The sequence below is a fragment of the Epinephelus lanceolatus genome, chromosome 9 (assembly GCF_041903045.1).
Source record: "Epinephelus lanceolatus isolate andai-2023 chromosome 9, ASM4190304v1, whole genome shotgun sequence".
In the NCBI taxonomy this organism is placed as follows: Eukaryota; Metazoa; Chordata; class Actinopteri; order Perciformes; family Serranidae; genus Epinephelus; species Epinephelus lanceolatus.
This window is the reverse complement of record NC_135742.1, coordinates 30070740-30092119: the sequence shown is the minus strand read 5'-3', so window position 1 is coordinate 30092119 and position 21380 is coordinate 30070740. Positions and strand designations below refer to the sequence as shown.

General features: G+C 41.8%; 1 protein-coding gene across 1 annotated transcript; it reads left to right on the top strand.

The window, feature by feature from the left end:
• The first annotated feature begins 278 nt into the window (after positions 1-278).
• On the top strand, positions 279-20076 carry gfpt1 (glutamine--fructose-6-phosphate transaminase 1). The gene is made up of 19 exons (XM_033620025.2): positions 279-397; positions 2696-2803; positions 3328-3435; positions 3561-3686; positions 3794-3852; positions 3946-4080; positions 4169-4230; positions 4314-4393; positions 4490-4595; positions 4730-4893; positions 7740-7835; positions 8234-8331; positions 8551-8671; positions 9072-9229; positions 12023-12137; positions 12611-12738; positions 13104-13271; positions 16539-16700; positions 18349-20076. The coding sequence occupies exons 1-19, from the start codon at positions 391-393 to the stop codon at positions 18391-18393; spliced, it is 2046 nt and encodes a 681-aa protein (XP_033475916.1). The 5' UTR covers positions 279-390; the 3' UTR covers positions 18394-20076.
• Positions 20077-21380: the final 1304 nt, after the last annotated feature.

Genomic DNA, 21380 nt, shown 5'->3' with positions numbered 1-21380 from the left:
CAGGACTTTGGACTCAAGACCTTTAAACGATTTAATTAAACGATTAGTCAATTAATCAACAGTTAGTTATAATGCTGCAGTGTTTGACCAGATTTGACATCAATCTGCAGTTGGCAGAGAACGCAGGCCTGTCACTGCGCAGTAATGTTGACTCAAGGTGTGCTGAATAGCAGCAGCAGCAGGGTCTGCGCGGATCTGCATCCTGATGCCACGTCAGGATTGCCTGCGTCGGTGGGTGCAACTTGACTGACAGGCTGCTGGACCAATCAGAGGGCGCCATGGAAGAAGGCGGTTGGCTCTGAGTCAGTGCGAACAGGGAGGGGGGCGAAGCTTATTTGACAGGCGTTCCCAGCTACCCGAGTAGCTGTAACTGGCAGCCAAACTGTAGACATGTGTGGTAAGTACTGAAAAAATTATACCTTTATATTATTACACAGGAATTATACCTTATCCTTTATTTACGAGGACAGCGAATAATCTACTGTGAAATGCTGCTAGCATCATTAGGGTCGGCTAAAGGCGCTAGTCATGATATTAGCTAAGGGTGGCTAACCGGAGTTAGCGAGCATGAGCTGGTGCTGCTGATGCTGTTAGCCAGCCAAATATGAAGCAACCGCCGTTTCGTTTAACTGTACGTCCTTTATGTTTATTTGAAGCCAACAGTGTCTAATGGCAAGACGATATCTGGAGTAATGTTAAAATGTTTCTTCCTGCTAACGCAGGTTGCGTGGTTTGCGGTAACATTACGTCCATCGCGTAACTTTCCATTAAACCTCTGTCACACCGGTTTGTCTATCTAGCGTTAAACGTGTGGACTAGCTGCGACTTGATACTGGCATTATGTTTTAATTAGAGTCTTTCAGATATGTTTTGTGCTTAAAAAATGGAAGCGTGAAAAGAGGTGTCCTTTGGTTGGATGTTACACTCGTGTGTCGCCATCATACTGCACTAAGGTTAAACTTCTATTGAGAAAGTTCCTGGAAAAGATTTGCCTTTGTCAGTTTGGGAATTGTAGTTCCTATTATAGTTAAGATTTTTGGATAATATCTACCCCTGCCCCGCATTGTCTGTCTCCTTTAGTCACGCCTGATAACTGATGCTTCTCTGTCTCCCATCACTGTCACTATAATCTCATCTGTAAAGACCAGATAGACCAGTTGTTATTCTTAGGCTATCAAAACAAATACTTCTCTATTAACGTCTATCGTCACAACAGTATGTCACTTTGCTGTTTGTTAAGCAAAGGTCAGTCTTATGCTCTGTGCGCCTACTTGCTGCAACATTTTCCTTGGTAATTTTTTCCCCCCACTGCCTTCTTCCATCACCTGCCTTTCTGAATGAATGCTCTGTTGAACCAGGCAGCCCTCTGGCTCTATATTTGCATTTATCTGTTGGTGCTTAGCTGTGTAACAGGGCTGTATTTCATGCCTCCCCTCTGGATAATTAAGGTGACACTCCTGTCAGTGAGAGTTATTCACTGGGTAAAGATTGCACTGGCTGTGGATGCCAAATATCTGCAGGAAAGACTGCTAATTATTGCTGGGATTTATCATTGAATTGCTTAAGTCTTGATTCATATGGATCTGTTGTTGCACAATAATAGTGTTTGAGTCAGTTGTACACAGACTAATTTCAGTCAAATTTACACCGTGACACTGTAACTGTCTTAAAATGATGTGCAGATTTTTGCAAAGATGGTTTTAATTGTCAGTCATAGTTATACACAAGCATCTTGGACCAAGACCAGAACCAAAACATCTTGAATGAGATTTCTTGTGTCGCTGTGGCACTCCTGCCTCCTCCCCAGGCAGAAATATCAGCTTGCGAAATGCCGAGTCTATAGATATACCCCATTGTCTGTAAGCAGGTCTTACTGCCCACACAGAAAACTGTTTTTCCAGTGCTCTTGTAAGACTGGTTTCTTTTTGATTTTTAGTCAAGGAAATAGTAGAGGCTGTGACATGACTAAGTAATGCTTGTCCCACTTCTGAAGGAATCACATTACATTCTTCTTGGTTTCAGCAGCCACCTCTACATTCATTCTTGTCATTAGTGGAGATCGGAAAGGCAATATTATTACAATATTAACTTATGGTGGAATTGTATTGTGACAGTATGAATATAGCATGTTTTGGTTTGGTCAGTTGTACAAATAAACAAATCCAAGAAAGGTTTTGCCTTATGTAATGGCAGTAGAACACATAATATTTTCTGTTTTTTTGCGCACATTTGTCAAATCCTGATATATATTTTATATTTAGGATTGCAACAGTATGAGATCACTTTCATGGTGTATAGTATTACACAATGGTTATTGCTGTAATCAGTTACAGTGACCCTTAAAAGAATAAGAACAGAAAAGCGCTGTAGAAATAAATGTAACTTACTTACGTACTTACTTAAATCCACATGCAGTGGTCCAGATTCATTTGGGTGATACTAGAGGTGCAGGACTGCAACAGTATTAAGCAGTCAGAATCAGCAGCAAAACAGCACTGAATTGACAGCTAGCTAACACTTTAACATGGATGCACCACTGTTGACAGGCATTTCAATCAATCTTTGCCTCCAGCTGCACTTCTAAAGCATACTTCTAAAGAAAGACATATGAACAGAAATCTGCTTTAGAGGCCTGAAATTCGTTATATAGAAAACCAGCACTGAATCTTGACCTTGTGTTCCTTCCTCTCCCCAGGAATCTTCGCCTATCTCAACTACCATGTGCCAAGGAATCGCCGTGAGATCCTTGAGATACTCCTCAAAGGTCTGCGCCGTTTGGAGTACAGAGGCTACGACTCAGCTGGTGAGCGAGATGGAGAATGCTCATATCTACAAAACTGTTTTTATCTGTCCTCTGTCCTTCACTGTCCCTGACTGTCTGTCTCCAGGACAGTTATTCTAATAATGCCACCAAATTGCTGATAGTATTCACATTAGGTTCAACAACAGTAATGCAACACAAGAACGACTTCTCAGTCACACTCAATGTTTTGTTTATTTGCTCTAATGAGTTCGGAGCATAAAGCAAGACTGTTGTTCACTGTGAATAATTGAACAGTCATAACTGTATGATGCTGGGTTAGACTTACTGCACCACTAATGGGGTGCTGTATGTGAAGTCCATTTGCATTACACGCAAGTCTTCATACTTTTTTCCTGTGTATTAGTTGAGTGTAGCAGCTTGTTGTGTTGGACTTCTGTTCTGACATTAGACCACAAAAACAGGACGTTACCTGAAAAGTGGTAACAGCACTGTAGTTTTTTTTTATGCTGAAGGACTTATGATCACTGTTATTCTCATGCTATTTCTTCTTATTATTTTGTTAGGTGTGGGAATTGACGGTGGCAATGGCAAGGACTGGGAGCAAAATGCCAAAAGCATCCAGCTGATCAAGCAACGTGGAAAAGTGAAGGCTCTTGATGAGGAGATCAACAGTAAGCCAAGTGCCATGAATCAGCCATTAACAAATGAAACCATGTCGATGTGTCATGCTGTATACTGTGGTGCAACTGTGGTACAAAATGTCGTCTGTATTGGCATGTGTTTGTTTGACTTTCAGAGCAGCAGGATATTGACCTAGATGTGGAGTTTGATGTTCACCTCGGCATTGCTCACACCCGCTGGGCCACCCATGGTGTGCCAAGCCCTGTCAACAGCCATCCACATAGATCTGACAAGAGTAATGGTCAGTTGTGTTTAAAGATGGAAAGATAGCAAATCGCTCACTGTTTTTTGACCTGGTTGCAGGTGTCTTGATATCTTAAAGTTTCTGATAATCTGTCTGGTCTGCAGAGTTCATTGTCATCCACAATGGAATTATCACCAACTACAAAGACCTGAGGAAATTCCTGGTGAGTAAATATTTTTTATAAGCTATTCTAGACCTCTTTTGATCTCTCTGACAGGAGACAGGACTAACTCCTTCTCTCCCTCCATTGCCACAGGAGAGCAAAGGCTACGAGTTTGAGTCAGAGACTGACACAGAGTCTATTGCCAAGCTGGTGAAGTACATGTTTGACAACCGGGAGAGTGATGACATCAGTTTCGCTACACTTGTGGAGCGGGTGACCCAGCAGCTGGTAAGGACTTGCTCATGCACACGGCTGCCTCTGATGTGATGAGCAGATAAAAGAGCCTGTCTGATGTGTTTATTATTGCACCTGCCAGGAGGGAGCTTTTGCCCTTGTCTTCAAGAGTGTCCACTACCCCGGAGAGGCTGTCGTCACAAGGTATATGCTTACTGATGCTGTCAAACTTTTGTGAGTTATTGCAGATTGAAGTATTGTTGGCTCATAAAAATGTTACTGTGCAGGAGGGGGAGTCCCCTGCTGATTGGAGTTAGGAGTGATCACAAGCTGTCTACTGATCATATTCCTGTGCTCTACCGTTCCTGTAAGTTTAAGTTTTTGTTTGTCTAATTTGTCCAGGTGTGATTGCACAAGAAGTGTGACTAAGGCCCAGTTCTTCTTTTTGTTTTTACCTCAACAGCTAAAGACAAGAAGGGCTGTACTGCCCTGCCCAGGACGGACCAGGACACCTGCCTGTTCCCTGTGGATGAGAAAGCTGTGGAGTACTACTTTGCCTCTGATGCAAGGCAAGCAGATACCTGTGTCCTTGCATCCACCTTTTACAGCATCCTGAAATCATCCACAGTCCCATACATTTCAGTTTTATCTGTGGAGTGTTTGATGTGTATTTTTTATTTGTCCATTTCTCTCATTACAACAGCGCAGTGATTGAGCACACAAACCGTGTGATCTTCCTGGAGGATGACGACGTGGCTGCCGTGAGTGACGGCCGGCTGTCCATCCACAGGATGAAACGCAAGACCGGGGACTATCCAGCCCGTGCCATCCAGACCCTGCAGATGGAGCTGCAGCAGATTATGAAGGGTAAGTGGAAGGTCAGCCTTGTTTCTTGTCATTTTCTCCCCACCATACATTTCTCCTGCGCATATTTGGAAATAAATCATTAGTGAACTGCCTTATAATTATGTCCTTAACCCTGTTATTATTGTGTAAATCTTACTGGGAGACTGGCAGCTTATATAGCTGAGCTGGCTGTTAACATCCAGCCCATAGGCTATTCTTGTTATCATCCAGCTAGTTACAACCCTGCTGGATCAGTTGGCCCCCTAGGGAAGCCACTGTCATTAAAATGACCCCTGTGTTGCAGGTCTTTTTCTCCCTCACCTTCCTTCTCTTTGCATACGCTAACACACAGGATTTTAACAGGAAGTTTAACCAAGGTTAATAAGGTTAAAGTGATCATTTTTGATTTGAGAGTTTTTACATTCACATATTATGAGCAGTGTAGGGAGTACTGTACTTTTCATACAGAGTTCCCCAAATTAAACAAATGGTTAGACATTTTGGGTATTATGCTTTATCACTTTCTTGTCGCGAGTTAGATGAGAAGATTAATTCTCATGTTTCAAAACTGTTTTCTTGGCTGGGACCAGGAACTTCCCAGAGTCACTGCTGTTTGCCTGGCGACTTTTTTCAGCCAAGACACACTCTGGCACACAATCTCCCATTAAAGGATTAATTGTCATTTTAAAAATATTTTTTTCTAAGCAGATCAACAAACAAGATGTAACATGTTCAGTTGTGAGCTTTAGTGTTGGAAAGTAGATTCTGTTACTCAGAGGGCCACGCTCGCTCTTTCTCCTGTTTCCAGTCTTTGTGTTAAGTTAACAGACTGTTAGCTGTGGCCTCATATTTCTCCTAGAGTTATAGGGCTGGGTATTGTTTAAAAAATTATGATAGCAGTACCAATACCAGTACTCCTCTGGGGCTAACAAATGAAGCCATAACAGAAGGGCAAAATAACTGCAGTTCTTTGAATGGCACCTTGAAGCTGGCTCCAGAAGTGAGTCAGTCCCCATAGAACCCAATGTGAAAATGCCCAACTTTACAGCAGAAATAAAAATGTTTACAGCCTGTTACAAAAACATGGTTTTGGTCTCTATAGCTAATTTCAACATTCATGAAAACTGTACGGGGGTGAATTTTTACGTAATCACCCAGCTCACTTAACTTGCATTTTAAAAAGGGTTAAAGTTGCGTATAGGTAACGGCGGGCCACTTTGGGTGACAGGTTGTCTGCCGATAGTCGCCTCAGCTTTTCAGCCAGATCCACCCCTCGCTCCTCCACAGCTTCAGCCTCTTGCCCAAATATGGCCACCTTTGGCTACCAAAAAAACAAAACAAAAAAAAGCAACAGCCAAAACGCCAAACTCGAGGCTGTAAAACAGGGGGGCACAAACCAATGGGTTTTATTTTTATAGCCTATTGTTTTAACACACAATAGATGAGTAATTTAGTCCAGTAAGTTACCCACCTATCTTACCTGAAGTAATCAGCAAGTTAGATTCCAACATTTTGGTTGCATCTCAGTACACTGAAGTGCCAGCTCTGTCAAATACACCACCCTCAACTTCACCACGCCACAGACTGTAGCTGCTGTGGTATTGGGCCAACTGCACATCGCATGAAATCGAAGAACGCTTGCAGTGATTGGCTGCAAGCAAAGTTGTACAAATAGTAATTTTTTTCTAGATCTGGCCACAAAAAGGACTGAATACAGGTATCGTTTGACTGGAGAAGTTTCGATACTACTTAGTACTGGGTTATTTCGTTTGATATTTTAATATCAGATACTGATACTTCACCCTAGAGAGGTATTGATCCTCTCACATCACTCTTATAAAGAGAGTAAATAAATGGATTTTTTGTTATTGATTAATCTGCCAAATATTTTCTTGATTACTTTTTCAGTACATGAAAAGTTGATAAGATTTGCTGAAAAACAGCCTTTTACTTCCCAGAGCCCAAAGTGATGTCTTGAACTTTGTTTATCTGACCAACAATCCAAAACTTAAAAATATTACGGTCATATGACAAAAAGGAGCCGCAAATGTGAGAAGCTGGAACTAGCACATAGCGTAATGGGTGCAGCTCTAAAGGAGACCGAAATGTATTAATCATATTGAAAATACTTTGCATTATATTGCTGCTATGTCCTTAAATTGGTGGACTTTGTGGACAGTGAATACTGTTCATCCAATATGTATGTAAACACACTTAAAGGTGAAAGACAACACTTGAACCTCATTGTCATCCACACAATGAAAAATGGGGATTTTTGTATTTCCTTTTTCTCCGCCGACTCTTCCTCTGTAATCCAGCAGAGGGCAGAGGTAAACTTATGTTGGCTGCTCTCAACATTCCTTTGTGGTCCTGTCATTACTCAGCCTCTCTCCTCCGTTTCAGTTTCTGGAGCCTTTCTGCTGAATAACCTAATTTGCATGACCCAAATTGCTGTCAGCAGCAGGCTGAAAAACGGTCGTATATTTCACTGTCACAGTTTATTATTGATGGAAAACCAGTATCTCCCTCATGTCTAATGTTTGTTTTCTTTCATTTTAAAGGATGACTTACCCTGTGGCTCTGAATATGTTAATACAGCAACAAAAAGACAGTAACTCCCTACATTTCCAGGACAGTCTAAATATCAGTTAAACATTGTAAAGATTTTCTTACTCCTCCAGGAGCCTGTGGTTTGCATTTTCAGGTACTTAATGTGTGTCAACAAGACCCGTCTCAGACTGCCTCATGTGGGCTCACACTTTATAAAAAGTCCATCACTGTGTTCTTAAGGGGCATTTATTTATTTATTTATTTTTTTAACTAGTGTTTTACGAATGTTCCCCTGATTTCTGATCCTCCCTCCACAGGCAACTACAGCTCCTTCATGCAAAAGGAGATCTTTGAGCAGCCAGAGTCTGTGGTCAACACCATGAGGGGGAGAATCAACTTTGACAACAACACAGGTTAGTTTTCTCAGTGGGGCAGTGATGTAATTAAACACCTATTAATGCACTATTTTCCACTCTGTCCCTTCATGCATGTCGCTCAGACACATGCTCAAATGTCTTCTATTCAGCATTTCTGAGAAGGAAAGCACATATAAATACATTGATGTATTCAGTTGCCTGCATGACACTGCATAAAACAAGAGGAGTTACGTTTGTATCCAAGATATAAATTGGTGTTCAATAGATTTAATCAAGCTATATACATGTAAAAAAAAAAAAAGCAAAATATGTGAAAATAACTTGTAGATAGATGGTTGTTTTCTTAAAACATTGTCTTGTGGGCTCTTTGTGCCCCTTTTTAATGAGGTGGAAACTAATGGAGCAGGATGATGGATCATCTGTTTGCTTTTCAGTGACACTGGGTGGACTGAAGGACCACATCAAAGAGATCCAGAGGTGTCGGCGACTTATCCTTATTGCCTGCGGCACCAGCTACCATGCCGGGGTAGCGGTGAGTGGCCTCTAACCAAATACTTTTTCTTCTTTGTTGGAAATGCACATAATGGAAACATGTCTGTATTGCCATCCACATTGAATCCATCAGACTAGGAGGAAATGTCTGTGTTGTGGACACAGGTGTGGGGTTTGTGCGCTGGCACATTCTCCGGTCCGAGCTCCACTGGCTTGTTTTAACAGAATGATGCTGAGCAGTGCTCCGTTGCTTTCTCAGACCCGCCAGGTCCTGGAGGAGCTTACCGAGCTGCCTGTCATGGTGGAGCTGGCCAGTGACTTCCTGGATAGGAACACTCCCGTCTTCCGAGACGATGTCTGCTTCTTCATCAGCCAGTCAGGTGGGGAGGCCGGTGTCATCTGGACTTGATCGAATGCACATTCCCCATTTGTCCACTTTCCATCCCTGGGAGCCTCTCTGCTTCTTCCTGATTTATCTTTTCTTGTGTTCATCTTGAGTCAAAGTGGTCAAGTCAAGCTTGTGCAGTGCAGTTGAGTTTTCTGTATTTGCTCTGCTGTAGTCCTGTGAATGTTTGTATGTTTCTTTAGTGTGATAATTTTTTTCAAGATGTGTGGGTGTGTGATACTTCTGTGGGGGTTTTCTCTAAAGCTGTTTCAAATCAGAGTCCTGCATGGTGCAAAAACCATTTCCTAACGAACTAATAAATCAGTATCATTATACTGTCGTAACTCTTACATCACATAAACTGTTGTGTTTTTATTTTCCTGCCAATTCTCCAGGAGAGACTGCTGACAGCCTTATGGCCCTGCGCTACTGTAAGGAGAGAGGAGCTCTGACTGTGGGTGTCACCAACACAGTGGGCAGCTCCATCTCAAGGGAGACCGACTGTGGAGTCCACATCAACGCCGGGCCTGAGATTGGAGTAGCCAGCACCAAGGTGAGCCTGTTTTTATGTATTCCAACAAGCTGCAATAACCAGGGAATGTTTACAGTATCTACATCTACAAATGTGCATTTACAGTATTGAACGATATTGTTGGGATCACTTTAAGAGCAATTTGATGAACAATAGAAACACCGACAGCCATTAAAAATACATTCCAATTTACAGGGTGTCATGTCATTAAGCAAACACTTTCCAAGTGGTCTACTTTAATCACTTCGTCTTGGTTGTTGTGGCACACAACTTGCTAGAAGCATATATAACGTAATGTTAGGCTGTAAATTACACAGAAATAAACATCGTTTTACCTGAGACATAAGGCACATCCAGACAGTCTACGGCACTGATGGGGTCTCTGGAGTTTGTTTTGTCATTACTGACGATCCCCAGAATACCATCAAATTGATGTTGACTCATTTTCTTGTTTGTTTCTCTAAACAGCGTACAGCAATAACAGGTCATTGATATTCGTTTCCCCAAGCTACTGACACAGCTGGAGCATGCAGCACCATACACAACCTTACCGTTCCTCAGTGTGGTTGCTCATGTCTTTATTGTTATATCCCTTGTTGAAGTTATCTTTCTTGGTGTGGATGGCCCTTTCGAATTTGCAATATTTTATAGACACTTTCTGAACTAGGAGACTAGCAAAATGAATGTTAGATAGTTAGTTGGAGCCCTAGTTTTAATTGAAGTACACCTGCCAATTTGTCTAACATGTTACTAAGGGGTGTTTGCCAATACTTTTGGATAAGATGTATTCAGCAAGCAGATATTTATACGTAGATTTCTACATACTGTACCAAGCCCCACTGAACTTATTCCTCCGTTTAGAGGAACAATGTGTCCATTTTTCTCTCGCCACAAGCACATGTTCATTAGAACTGCTGCATTTTCCTCTGAGTGAAGAGGTGTACTTTACGTCAGATCAACCAAAAATATCTTCATGGATAGATGGCATCCAGTTTAGAGGACACATACTTATTTTTTGGGTGAACTGATCTTTTTGTGTTGAGTTTGAGGAAACTGTACACCGATCTGTTGCATCATCTCATAAATGAACTCAACGCCCACTGACACTGAATGAAACCCAGATGAAAACTCCATTGTGAGTCTGGCCCCGCCTCCTGGAAGCTGACATTTTCCTCCACTCTGAACCCTCGGGGAGTTTAAGAAGCCTGATATTCTCATCTCAACTCATGTAAAGCAAGGATCCTTGGTTTTCTGCCTCTCCCCCCACCCGCTTCCCAAAACCAAAAGGGTTTGCCAGTTTGGACTCAAAGCAGAGCAGAGCAGAGAAGTAGTGGAGCCCCAGCCCCAGCTAGTGAAGAGAGAGAGAGTGGAGCAGGTCCCTCCCTGGCCCAACCCTTGGGCTTGGCTCAGGGACTCTTGCGCTGCTCCAAAGCCCCAGAGCACGCCTCAGAGACGCCATCATTTACTGCTTGGCTGGCTGGGCCACACACCCACACCCAACTCCACCAAATGCTACACAACCTAGCTCATCAAATCACTAGAGAACACATATCGCACCCAACTGCTAAATGACCCCAAATTCATCTGCTTGGGCTCTATGTTTCTGTTTCATGCTAATTAATTTTTTTTATGAACTGGAAAAGAGAAAAAGTGAAAGAGCTTTTTTCCAATTCCTTTGATCATATTCAAGATTTATGGAAAAAGCTGAGTCAGAATACTTTGATGCTATCAAAAGGCAAATCCTTCTGGCAGGACAACTGACTGAATGGAGGAAGAGAGGCTTCATGAATTATGTAGCAGTATCTATTGGGAATTTACAGGGCTACAAAGTTTTCTAGTTCACAACTGTGTCTGTTTGATATAAATGTGTTCAAGTTTCAGCTGTATGTACGGGCGGTTATCTTTGCAGGGTAACGGTTGGCATGTCATGCATGAAAAACACTAAAAGCTGGTGACATGAACACAGAAAACACCACAGTTTACTATGTGGATTAAACATGTTGCCACATCTGACCCGCCAGCACAGACTGTCAGAGTTCTGAGGGACTGTGGTTAGCGTGCTGTCAGGAGGGGAAAAAAACAGTGTAAAAGGTTTTACAGCTATTTTCTTGGCCCTGCACACTGGCATTTCTGAGTCTGGAGGGTCCCGTGAAATGACTTGGCTTCTCTCGAGCACTGATTAAATTTCCCATATGGGCATGGAAGGCTTCCAAACGTGCTCGGAGATGAAGGAACAGAGAGAAAGAGAGAGCGAGTGGGCGGCAATGACGGCGGGCACGGAGATGTGCTGGGGTTGTGAGCGGTGACATTTCCAGAATGATCAGAGGGTGTGCTCTCTGATGTGATGTGTGTTGTTCACCAAGTTTTCCAGGATGAGCAGCACTAGCTTTAGTGAGCTGAACTGCATACATTTTAATGCTGCTTGGCATGCACTAAAACCCACCTTTCCTTCCATTTCTCATCTGGTGCAGATTATTAGCTGGAGACAGAGTTCACTATCAAAATAGGGAGACGAGAAGCACAGAGTCCAAGAACTCTGCTGAAAGACAGGCTCAAGTCAGGATCTGGTTGCAGATCTTTGTATTCAATATTGAGCTGCAAACAGGAAAACTACTGTACTGAAGTAATCAGGTCACAACAAGCAATATTGCAGCGTCCAGTGGTCGTTTTGTGACCATGTCTACATTCATGCATCAGTCAAGGAACAGCAGTTTTTCTGTATAAATCGGTGAATGAGAAAAATATGTAAATGTGATTCAGGAATTGCAATACAACGCTAACATTAGCACAACTCTCCTTTTCTTTGCTCTGCAGGCCTACACCAGCCAGTTTGTGGCCCTGATCATGTTTGCACTGTTGATGTGTGATGACAGAATTTCCATGCAGCCCAGACGCCGAGAGATAATCCAGGGTCTGCGAGTGCTTCCAGGTAAATCAAGGCACAAGTGCTCAAAAAGAGAAATCCAGATCACATGTGAGATTAAAAATGGATATGTATGGAAAACCAGCTCACGGAGCAAAGATCAAGTACATCCAAAGCCTGTTTCATTTTTGTTGTTTGTTCAAACAATCCCCTTGGAAGTGAAAGCTAAGTGATGAGAGCGAGATCAGAAGAGAAGAGAGAGCTGTTGGCTGTAGGCTCTTGCATGCCTCTCCGGATCTAAAGCATATGATGGCATGTCACTAATGGTAAAGTAATGAGGAATGTCTGGCCTCTCTGCTGCTCCTTGCCCAACATTATGAGTCCATATACTAGCATGTGACAGCAGCAACATTTTGACTCCGTATTTTCTCCAGTATTACGCAGGGCAGTTTTCCTTCCTTCTTTTTTTGACCTTTTTTTTGCCGCTTTTCCAAAAAAAATCCTCAATCACATGTGTTTTGCTGTTCTGTCCGTGTTAGATCTGATTAAGGAGGTCCTCAGTTTGGATGATGAGATCCAGAAGTTGGCAACAGAGCTGTACCAGCAGAAGAGTGTACTGATCATGGGCAGAGGCTACCACTATGCTACCTGCCTGGAAGGAGCACTGGTGAGCAAGTACAACCTTTTGTTTCCGCTAGCTTCATCTACATTTTTTTTTTCTTCCAATGTGAGCACTATTAATACTGCCAGGTGTTTCTGGAGGGCTTTGTACTGCAAGACATATTTTACTTATTTCTTTGTACTCTAAGACACCAATGATGTTGGATTCCTGTAGTAGATAATTGTCTCTGACTGTACATCTTAATCCTCCTCTTTGAATAATAAAATACTGAGCAAAGGAACTTCAAGTCTAAGAAGCATAGTGTTAGTACAGAGATGGAATGAGGTTTTATGTTTTGAAATGTAAACCATATTGACTGCTAATGTAAGCTTTGATTTTCTTAATCTGTACGTGTTTTTCATCTCATGCAGAAAATCAAGGAAATCACGTACATGCATTCAGAGGGCATTCTTGCCGGAGAGCTGAAACACGGTCCCCTGGCCCTGGTGGATAAACTCATGCCGGTCATCATGATCATCATGAGAGACCATACCTACGTCAAATGTCAGAACGCCTTGCAGCAAATTGTTGCCCGCCAGGTAAGACATACCCTAAAAATTGATATACTTGAACTGAGAAAATATTAATGTGAAATGACCCAGTCTTAAATATTCTGTTGCAGCCCTAGACCCAAGTGATTGGCCCTATTCACTTACTACTACTACTACTACTATTCACTTACTACACACATGGAGAATCTTTGTATGTCGCTTTGTTGCACAATATCATTGGTAGTGTTAATAATGTTGCCTTGGAGTCAGTACTTTTAAATCCACACTGACTCCAATCTGCATTAAGCGTCACTGTCCACAGAAGCAGCCGTGTGTCAGCAGCAGCTCCGAGGGAGCTAAGAGGACAGCGGCCAGCCAAACTGCCTTCACCAGGCTGACTGTTAGCAGCCATTTACTGAACCAGAACAGTTTTAATGTTAGCACACAGGAGGAATCAGCAGTGATTGTGTTTAATTTCTCGTTTGATTTATTGATTTTATTTCCCCACCCACTGCAGCAAGTGAGGGGAATCTGCCACTCACAGACAGACAGGGGGCTGATCAATCAATAAATATAATGTTGATAAGATCAACACATATATACAGTGGGATATTTGTGTGATTTAAACAACTTAAACATTTCTGTGCAGATTACTCTTTACTATACAGCGATAGAAATGGGAACTTAAAAAACACAAGGAGTCTATGGTTATCATGGAGAGACTGCAACTTTCGCTGAAGCATAAATTGAAAACGTTGCACAACTGTATAATTTCTGTCGAGTGACACTCTTCATCAGTGTTGAGCACCCAAGCATAGATCAGCCTTTAGGCCTTGTTCTGCCTGCCAACCCACATAATTTTTTTTGGCGTATTCAGATTGTATTCACATTGATTTTAGAACATCATCATATGAAATGCAATTTTTGCTAATCATATCCAAACAATACGATTACATTCAGATTTCTACATGTGCATCTCAGTCCGGATGATTTTGCCGCTATCATAATGTATCAATTGAGCAGCATCTATGCTGCCACCAGCACAGGGTGTCTGTAGGTCCTTAAAAAGTCTTAAAATGTCTGAAACTCAATTTTATAAATATTCAGCCCTTAAAATCACCGTTAAGTCTTAAATTTGAATTTGTGAGGTTTTAATTGACACAAACATTTTATTTAAAGCAGCTGTGCAGAACTTTTCGTTTTCGTTGATTATAGCGCCCCTTTGGTCGAAGCGGTATGACACCCACAGCCTGGTGTCGTAAAATCTTGACTGCAACTGGCAATTACCGCATGCATTTGTTTTGGAGAGCAAGAGGATTAACTAACGTCAGGTCAGTCCAAGTAATTAGTGGAAACCGTAAATTCTCCTGTCGTGTTTCTGTTCTGATCTAATCCTAACACAGCAAAGCTCTTACCTGTAGCCTTCGCTTGCAAAGCTAACGCTACTAACGTTAGGCCAGTCCAAGTAATTAGTGGAAACATGCTAATGTTACACAAGTTAGTAGTAAGGTAAGACCTGTTCATAAATGTTCTGGTGTAGCTCTGAATTTCTTAAAAACTGAGGACAACTGTCTGCTGTATATACGTGTTCATGGTCACAGTCACAGAATTTTGTGGCATTTGTTGTACTAGACAAAAGCGGTTCACATCAGCTACATTTAGCTTGATTATAACTTCCATGTCGTCATATATTGAAGTGAAACAACGTCTAACAAGTTGCGGTATATTCTCTAAATAAAAACAAAACTTACATACCTGTCGATTAGGAAAAGGGCCAACTCGGGATCAGTTTTAAAACCTTTCAAATCTCTCAGCTCTCTCCACTTGGTGAATGCCCGACCGAGGTTTACACACGTTTGGACTTGAGCCCTATCACTGTCCCGTTTAGCCTTCTTCTGTTCTTTTTCTTTTAGATGGTGCTCCTTCGTTATCCGCCATGACATCAAAAGTACAGCCAAGTCCTTATAGATACATCACTGGTAAAACTGTTATGTGTTCAGCAATGCCCGCTGCGTACCGCTTACTCGAAGAATACTCTCTGTAAACACGGCTCCTTCTTCTTCTGTGGTTTAATGACTGCGGGCCGCTGCGGGTGAGTAGAATCACTTCCGCCTCGGGTGCCGTATACTGGTTTGCTGACTTCCGCTGTCCGTCCGACCCGTGCGAGGCTACACTAAATAGCCATATAGAGAAAGGCTTTTTTGTCGCTGTTGGGTTCAAATAAATATGCGGATCTTCAAGGGGGGGTGATACGAACTAGGGACAGTTTTATTAATGGTAAAAAGTTCCGCACAGCTGCTTTAAGTTCATTTATCCATTGTTGTAATTTCTTTTTGTCAAAATGAGTCAAGCTGTTCTGCGTGAAAGTCCACATTTCGATTGTTACAGATATTTTAACCTGCTACTTCTGAACCTAATACTGTCTTGTAACTTTATACTTACTCCTACCTGTTAGCATAATGTAGATTAACCTCACTCATTCTAGTACCATGTCCCTACATAACACATACCTCTGCACCACATATACAACAACATACTTACTTGCAATGCTTAAATATAGGTAAAGATAAAGAGGATTTGTCCAAAGATAAGTCTTAAATTTGGTTTTAAATTATCTTGAAGGTTTTTAAAAAAATTAAATATAAGTGTCTGATACCTGCACACACCCTGGTAGCAGAGCGCTATGGAGGACAACAGTTAGCGGACAGATGCAGATGGAGTTCTGACTTGACAGATGAATTGTTCTCATGCTTCCACAATTTAAAGCCACATCACCAGCATAGCTACTAGCTACTGACACCTGTGTCGTTACCATAGCAACCCATGCAGAGATGTTGCTGATGTCTGGACACACAAATACAATCTTATCACTTCTACATAACAAGGCAGACAGCCTGCCTTAAAGATTTGATCCAAGAAACAAATCTGATGTGCCTGCATGCTGAACGGAGCCTTCAACAACTCATTTGAATTTTGATATTCCAAGCGTGTTTTGTTTTGTTTTGTTTTTCTGTTGTTGTGATTCACAACATCTGAAGAATCTACAAATCCGCTTTTAAATTCTTCACACCCTGAACACTTGATGAATACAGCACATTTTGCATGTTAGGTTAATTTTCACAGTCCTGTCTGTGCCCCACCTCTGATCCCTCACCTCAATAAATACAAGGGTGGGGTCGTTTCAGCATGACATCATTTCTGTCAGTAATCTGCAGCAGATGTGGGTTTAGGAGGTGTGAAAATCAACCAAGACGTATTTTTCAGATCCAGGTTTGGGAGCACAATGAAAGATGATTTGCTTTGTTTGATTTACAGGGCCGCCCCATCGTGATCTGTGACAAAGACGATTACGAGACCGTCAAGAACTGCAGCCGCACCATCAAAGTGCCTCACTGTGTGGACTGCCTGCAGGGCATCCTGAGCGTCATCCCGCTGCAGCTGCTGTCCTTCCACCTGGCGGTCCTCCGAGGTTACGACGTAAGTACCGTCCCTCCAGGTTTAGCTGTAACTGATAATCCTGACTGTCTTACCAGATGAGATGAATTACCTCATCTGTCACAAAAATGCAGTAAAATAATCAGTTTCTCAAATCCCACATCTCCTCCATTTGCATCTGCAGTCGTCACTGTAACTACTTTCAGTATTACCAATACACCAATGTTTACATATGCTGTTCACAATGGAAAAGAGTCACAATAAGAGTGTACAAGCTGATAAAGTAAAGTTGAGAAAAAATGATTTTGACATTTAGAGGTGAAATGTCCAAAAGAAGCTGCACCTCATTATGAGTGAGATGCATTTTTACACTCGATGTAACTGTGAGCTCAGTGTCCTTGATTATCTGGCTGTGTACCCTATGACTGCTCTGATGGCAAAGGCACTTAGAACCACCGCAGGAAATAAACAGCGCGCAGTGTTTATATGTGCAGATCACAGTGCTCCTAACTCAAACACGTAACCGAACCTTCAGTCGGAGCATGTAAACTTCCTAACTCAGAACACTGAAGTGAAGGTGACAGTGAGTTTAGCTGCCACGTTGGAAGGATTGCAATTACATGTAAACACCTCAGTGTGTGTGTGTACAGATTCAGACATTTGGTATTTAAACAGCAACAAAAACTATCACTATTGCTACGTCTCAATTCAGAGATTTCCGTTGTGCACACAATGCACTTGTACGAAGTGTGTGAATTTCAGCAGGGTAGGGTGTTGTCACTAATCGAGCATAACTGTGCACTTATCGGAAATGACGATCATAATATTTGACTGCTTCGTCTTTTTTTAAATGGCAAATTGCAGCCTGATGGAGCATTCCTATCAGCATTTGACCACAGTTGTCAACCGCCAAAATATCTGCCAGCTTGTTTGCTTGTTTACCAGAGCAACCGCAACTGCTGCAGCTATCTTGGCTGCCGTTTTCAAAGGTTTGGTTGTCCCTCTTTTTCCGTTATGTAGCTCAGATGGCGACCACTGAGGGTGAGAAGTGTCAAGTGTCCACCTTTATGAGTACACCATCATTTTGCCATAATTGTTAGTGTGAACACACCTATGCATTCAAGATAGTACAGAAGAACTTGAACTGAGTCACAGCATATTATTAGTGTTACTGTTGTTATTCTTTTCCCATTTTTAGATGTAGCTTCCTATTTAATCCAGATTGGACTGGCTGTCGTCCCTTTTGTATACTTCACTGACTTTGCTGTATTGCAGGACTGCAAAGGTCAAAGTAAACAGCTTAGCTGGAGTACAGCTTGTAAATAAAGCCAGTGTTGATGCTGCTTTTAGAGCACTTCACTTCAGAGAGACGTCCTGACAGCACAGCCCAGTTAGCTCTTGTATTTAAGTTGGTAATTCTTCACAACTGCGCCAAATTATCTGCTGCTCTGACAGAGAGGCAAACATTTATGTGCACACAGCTCTGTTGTACTCCCGCCCCTCCTTGTTTTTTTCTAAGTATGTCCAAGTATCTGAAGTCTGAGTGATGAGAAGTGAGGATTTAGGCATTTTAAGTCGTATCACTGGCTGTTTTTGTTATGATTTTGGTCAGTCGTCCTTGATAGTTCATAGTCCATTTACATGCCTCTTGTTTGTCATATAGTAAACAACCTCTTCTATTCAAATATAGGTGGACTGTCCAAGAAACCTGGCCAAGTCTGTGACCGTCGAGTGAACCGCACCGTGCATCACATAACAACAAAGCCCGGCAGACGCACATTCAAACGCGTACAGACGGTGAGGGAGCGTCTGTATGCAGAAACCAAGAGAAGACAATGTCCCGTTTATGTGTCTCGTGTCTCGGCCCTTTTTAATGCAAACTTTTACGCGACAGTTGTGTATCTCACTGTTGCATATTATCTGTATTTCACTGTCTCTTTTCTCAGAAACTTTTTGGCATCATTGTCGTATTAATGTTAGAGAAGTTGTCACATACGTGGTGGTGAGGTCTGGGCTGGCACCGACATATCTTCCATTTCTTTGGGTTTGTGAAGCCGTAGCAACTGACACTGACCGTTTTGGGTTATTTTTTACATCCATGCTGAATATTTGTAAGCAAGCCCTCCATGTTTGTGCTGATTAGTCTCACTGGGAGCATCTTGGAGCTGCTGTTAAAGCGACTGACAGAGGTTGGGTTTTAAAGACCTCGCTGGCTCTTTTTTTTTTTTTTCTTTAGTGCAATGATTTATAGTTTAGTTTGGATATTTTTCTTTGGCAGCTAATCATTTGAAGTGTCTTTACTCCACAGTTGAAGTAAACGACCATCTTAAATCATTCCAAGCCACAGGTCATCGCTTCTTCATAATTGCAGCGCAGTTTGCCAGTTTTGACTCAGTTTTCTCTCTTGGACTTTCTTCTGAAGGACACACAACTTATTGCAGGAGCAACATCACATTAGATCACAGAAACTTTTGTGAATACACTGCTGTGTAAAATCTTGGAAAAGTTACAAAAACTCGTTGTTGTGCATATACACAGTGTTTCGGACTTTAAACTCTGGTCTTGGTGGGCTTGGATAACGAGAATGAGCCTCGTTTACTGAGCCACTTACACCAGTGTTACATTTTGTTTAGTTGCAAAACACTATTTCTGCTTTTACCGTTCTCTTTACATTATACATTAAACTCTAAAGCTATGTGTACAGTTTAGTGTTTGACTCTTTTGTTAATCTCTGTTGCCTCTCTGCTCAAAAGAGAGACCTTATCGCTGATTTAAGGTCTCCAGTTTACATTTACGATATAAACTGAAGTTATTCAAGTGAGATGAAGTTATGTAACTGAAGCAGAAGTTGCGCCCAGTTGCCAGCCCACAGCTCGCCACCACGACCACTGCAATATTGGGACCATTTGTAGCTCTTCTTTCTATCTTTTGTTATATTTAATTTTTTTTTAAGGAATTTTATATTATCGAAGTTACGCTTTGATTTGAAATGTGAACTGTCATTTGAAATGTCCTGTCAAACCAAAAATCTCTACAGTGGCTTTGGCAGTTGTAAACCAAAACATATATATTTTATATGTTAATCCTAAACTGTAGCCAAACATGTACTGATGCTGGTAGATTGTGCGGTTTGAAGATGCTTCAAGGCCTAAAGGGGGCATATACACAGTTTTATGGCAGTGTGTCATATTGTAGATGTCTATTTAGATAGAAAGTCAGATGCCAGCTGTGTGTGTGTATGTGTGTGATCCCAAATGTCTTTGTTTCAAATGCCAAGGAAAGATTGATGTACACACGTGGTTGCGTAGTGAAGGAATAGGAGCTGCTCATTTTCTTTTTTTCTTTTTTTTTTAAGTCCATCACATTGAGTTTAATATTTATCTTGCTTTTGCAATCAAGCCTTAACTTTTGCATTTCTTTCCCCTCCCTGATCATTAAGCTTTTCCTGAGCCAGTGAAAAGGGTTTGAAAACTGGACAATGTTGTTACAGGTACTTTTTGTAACCCACATACTGTACATGCTGTAAGCAGATTTTGATTTCTTGACTGGAGGTATCGACAAGGACGCTGCACTGAATCCTAGCAACATCTGTTGGAAGCTGTTGGTTTACTGAGGGAGTGGAGCACTATGTATTAGTGGAGCGATGCAATAAAGTGTCAAGTACTTCCCTTTTTACCTGTCTGAGCTCATTCGATGAGGAGGTGCAGTTGAGGGTGTACGTGGTCATAGTCCCACATGTAATCGAGCTGCTTGATTATAGATATAAATCATAATCAGAATGATTAAGATCATGATTACTCATTAACAAACAACAAACATCCATTTACTGGATTTCCTTGAGCATATTTCAACTGAAAAATAAATGCAACAAAAGAAATAGAATGATTAATATGTATACATTTATGAAATAGAAATAACTCAAATGTATATAAGATCAGTTATGTTGTAACGTTGGTGCATGTCAAATTTGATTAATCGCACAGCCCTAGTGCCAGATATTGTGCTTGATTAGACTCAGCAAATGTCACAATTATTTTATTAGAATAAAAACAAGCAGTAGAAATCCAGTTAAACTTAAATGTGGAATAATATTTAAAAAAAAAAAGTTTACAATCATTTTTGATTTAGTTTGACCACAGTTTATACAAAGAGTCCTGGAGACATTCAGGTGCTGCCCATGAGTGATGACAGATCCCAAACAATTCCAAGTACCTGAGTGGAGTAGCCAGTCACAGTCTGAAAGGTGGACAGTAATGGTCTGATGCATCCACATAAAGTCGTAATGGTGGAGACTCTGTGTCTGAAGTTCCAGCACTGAGCTGACAGGGCCAAAATGGTCACACAAACAGACACTGAACATCGGCAGAGTGCAGGCACGGCGTGCAGCACCGACTTTAACCACCTCACAGTCCTCCCTCCACACAGAGGAGAGCAGCTGTTGTTTCTGAAGGTCTTTGATGAAGCCCAGGTGGAGCAGCTCTGGTGTCCATGTTGTCCCTCTCGTGAGAAGAGCACACCTGCCAGCGTTCGCTTGAGGAATGTGTTCAGCCACAGCATGGTTGAAAGGTAAAAAGCTAAACTGTTGGTGAAAGCGAGAGCAATTACCAGAAGGATTTCATTGCACTGACTAACCACGAAGACGGCTTCAAGTGCAGCTGCAGAGTAATTACAGAAGACGGCCACAGCTTTGAACAAACACAGCCTCCATTCTCCAACCACTCC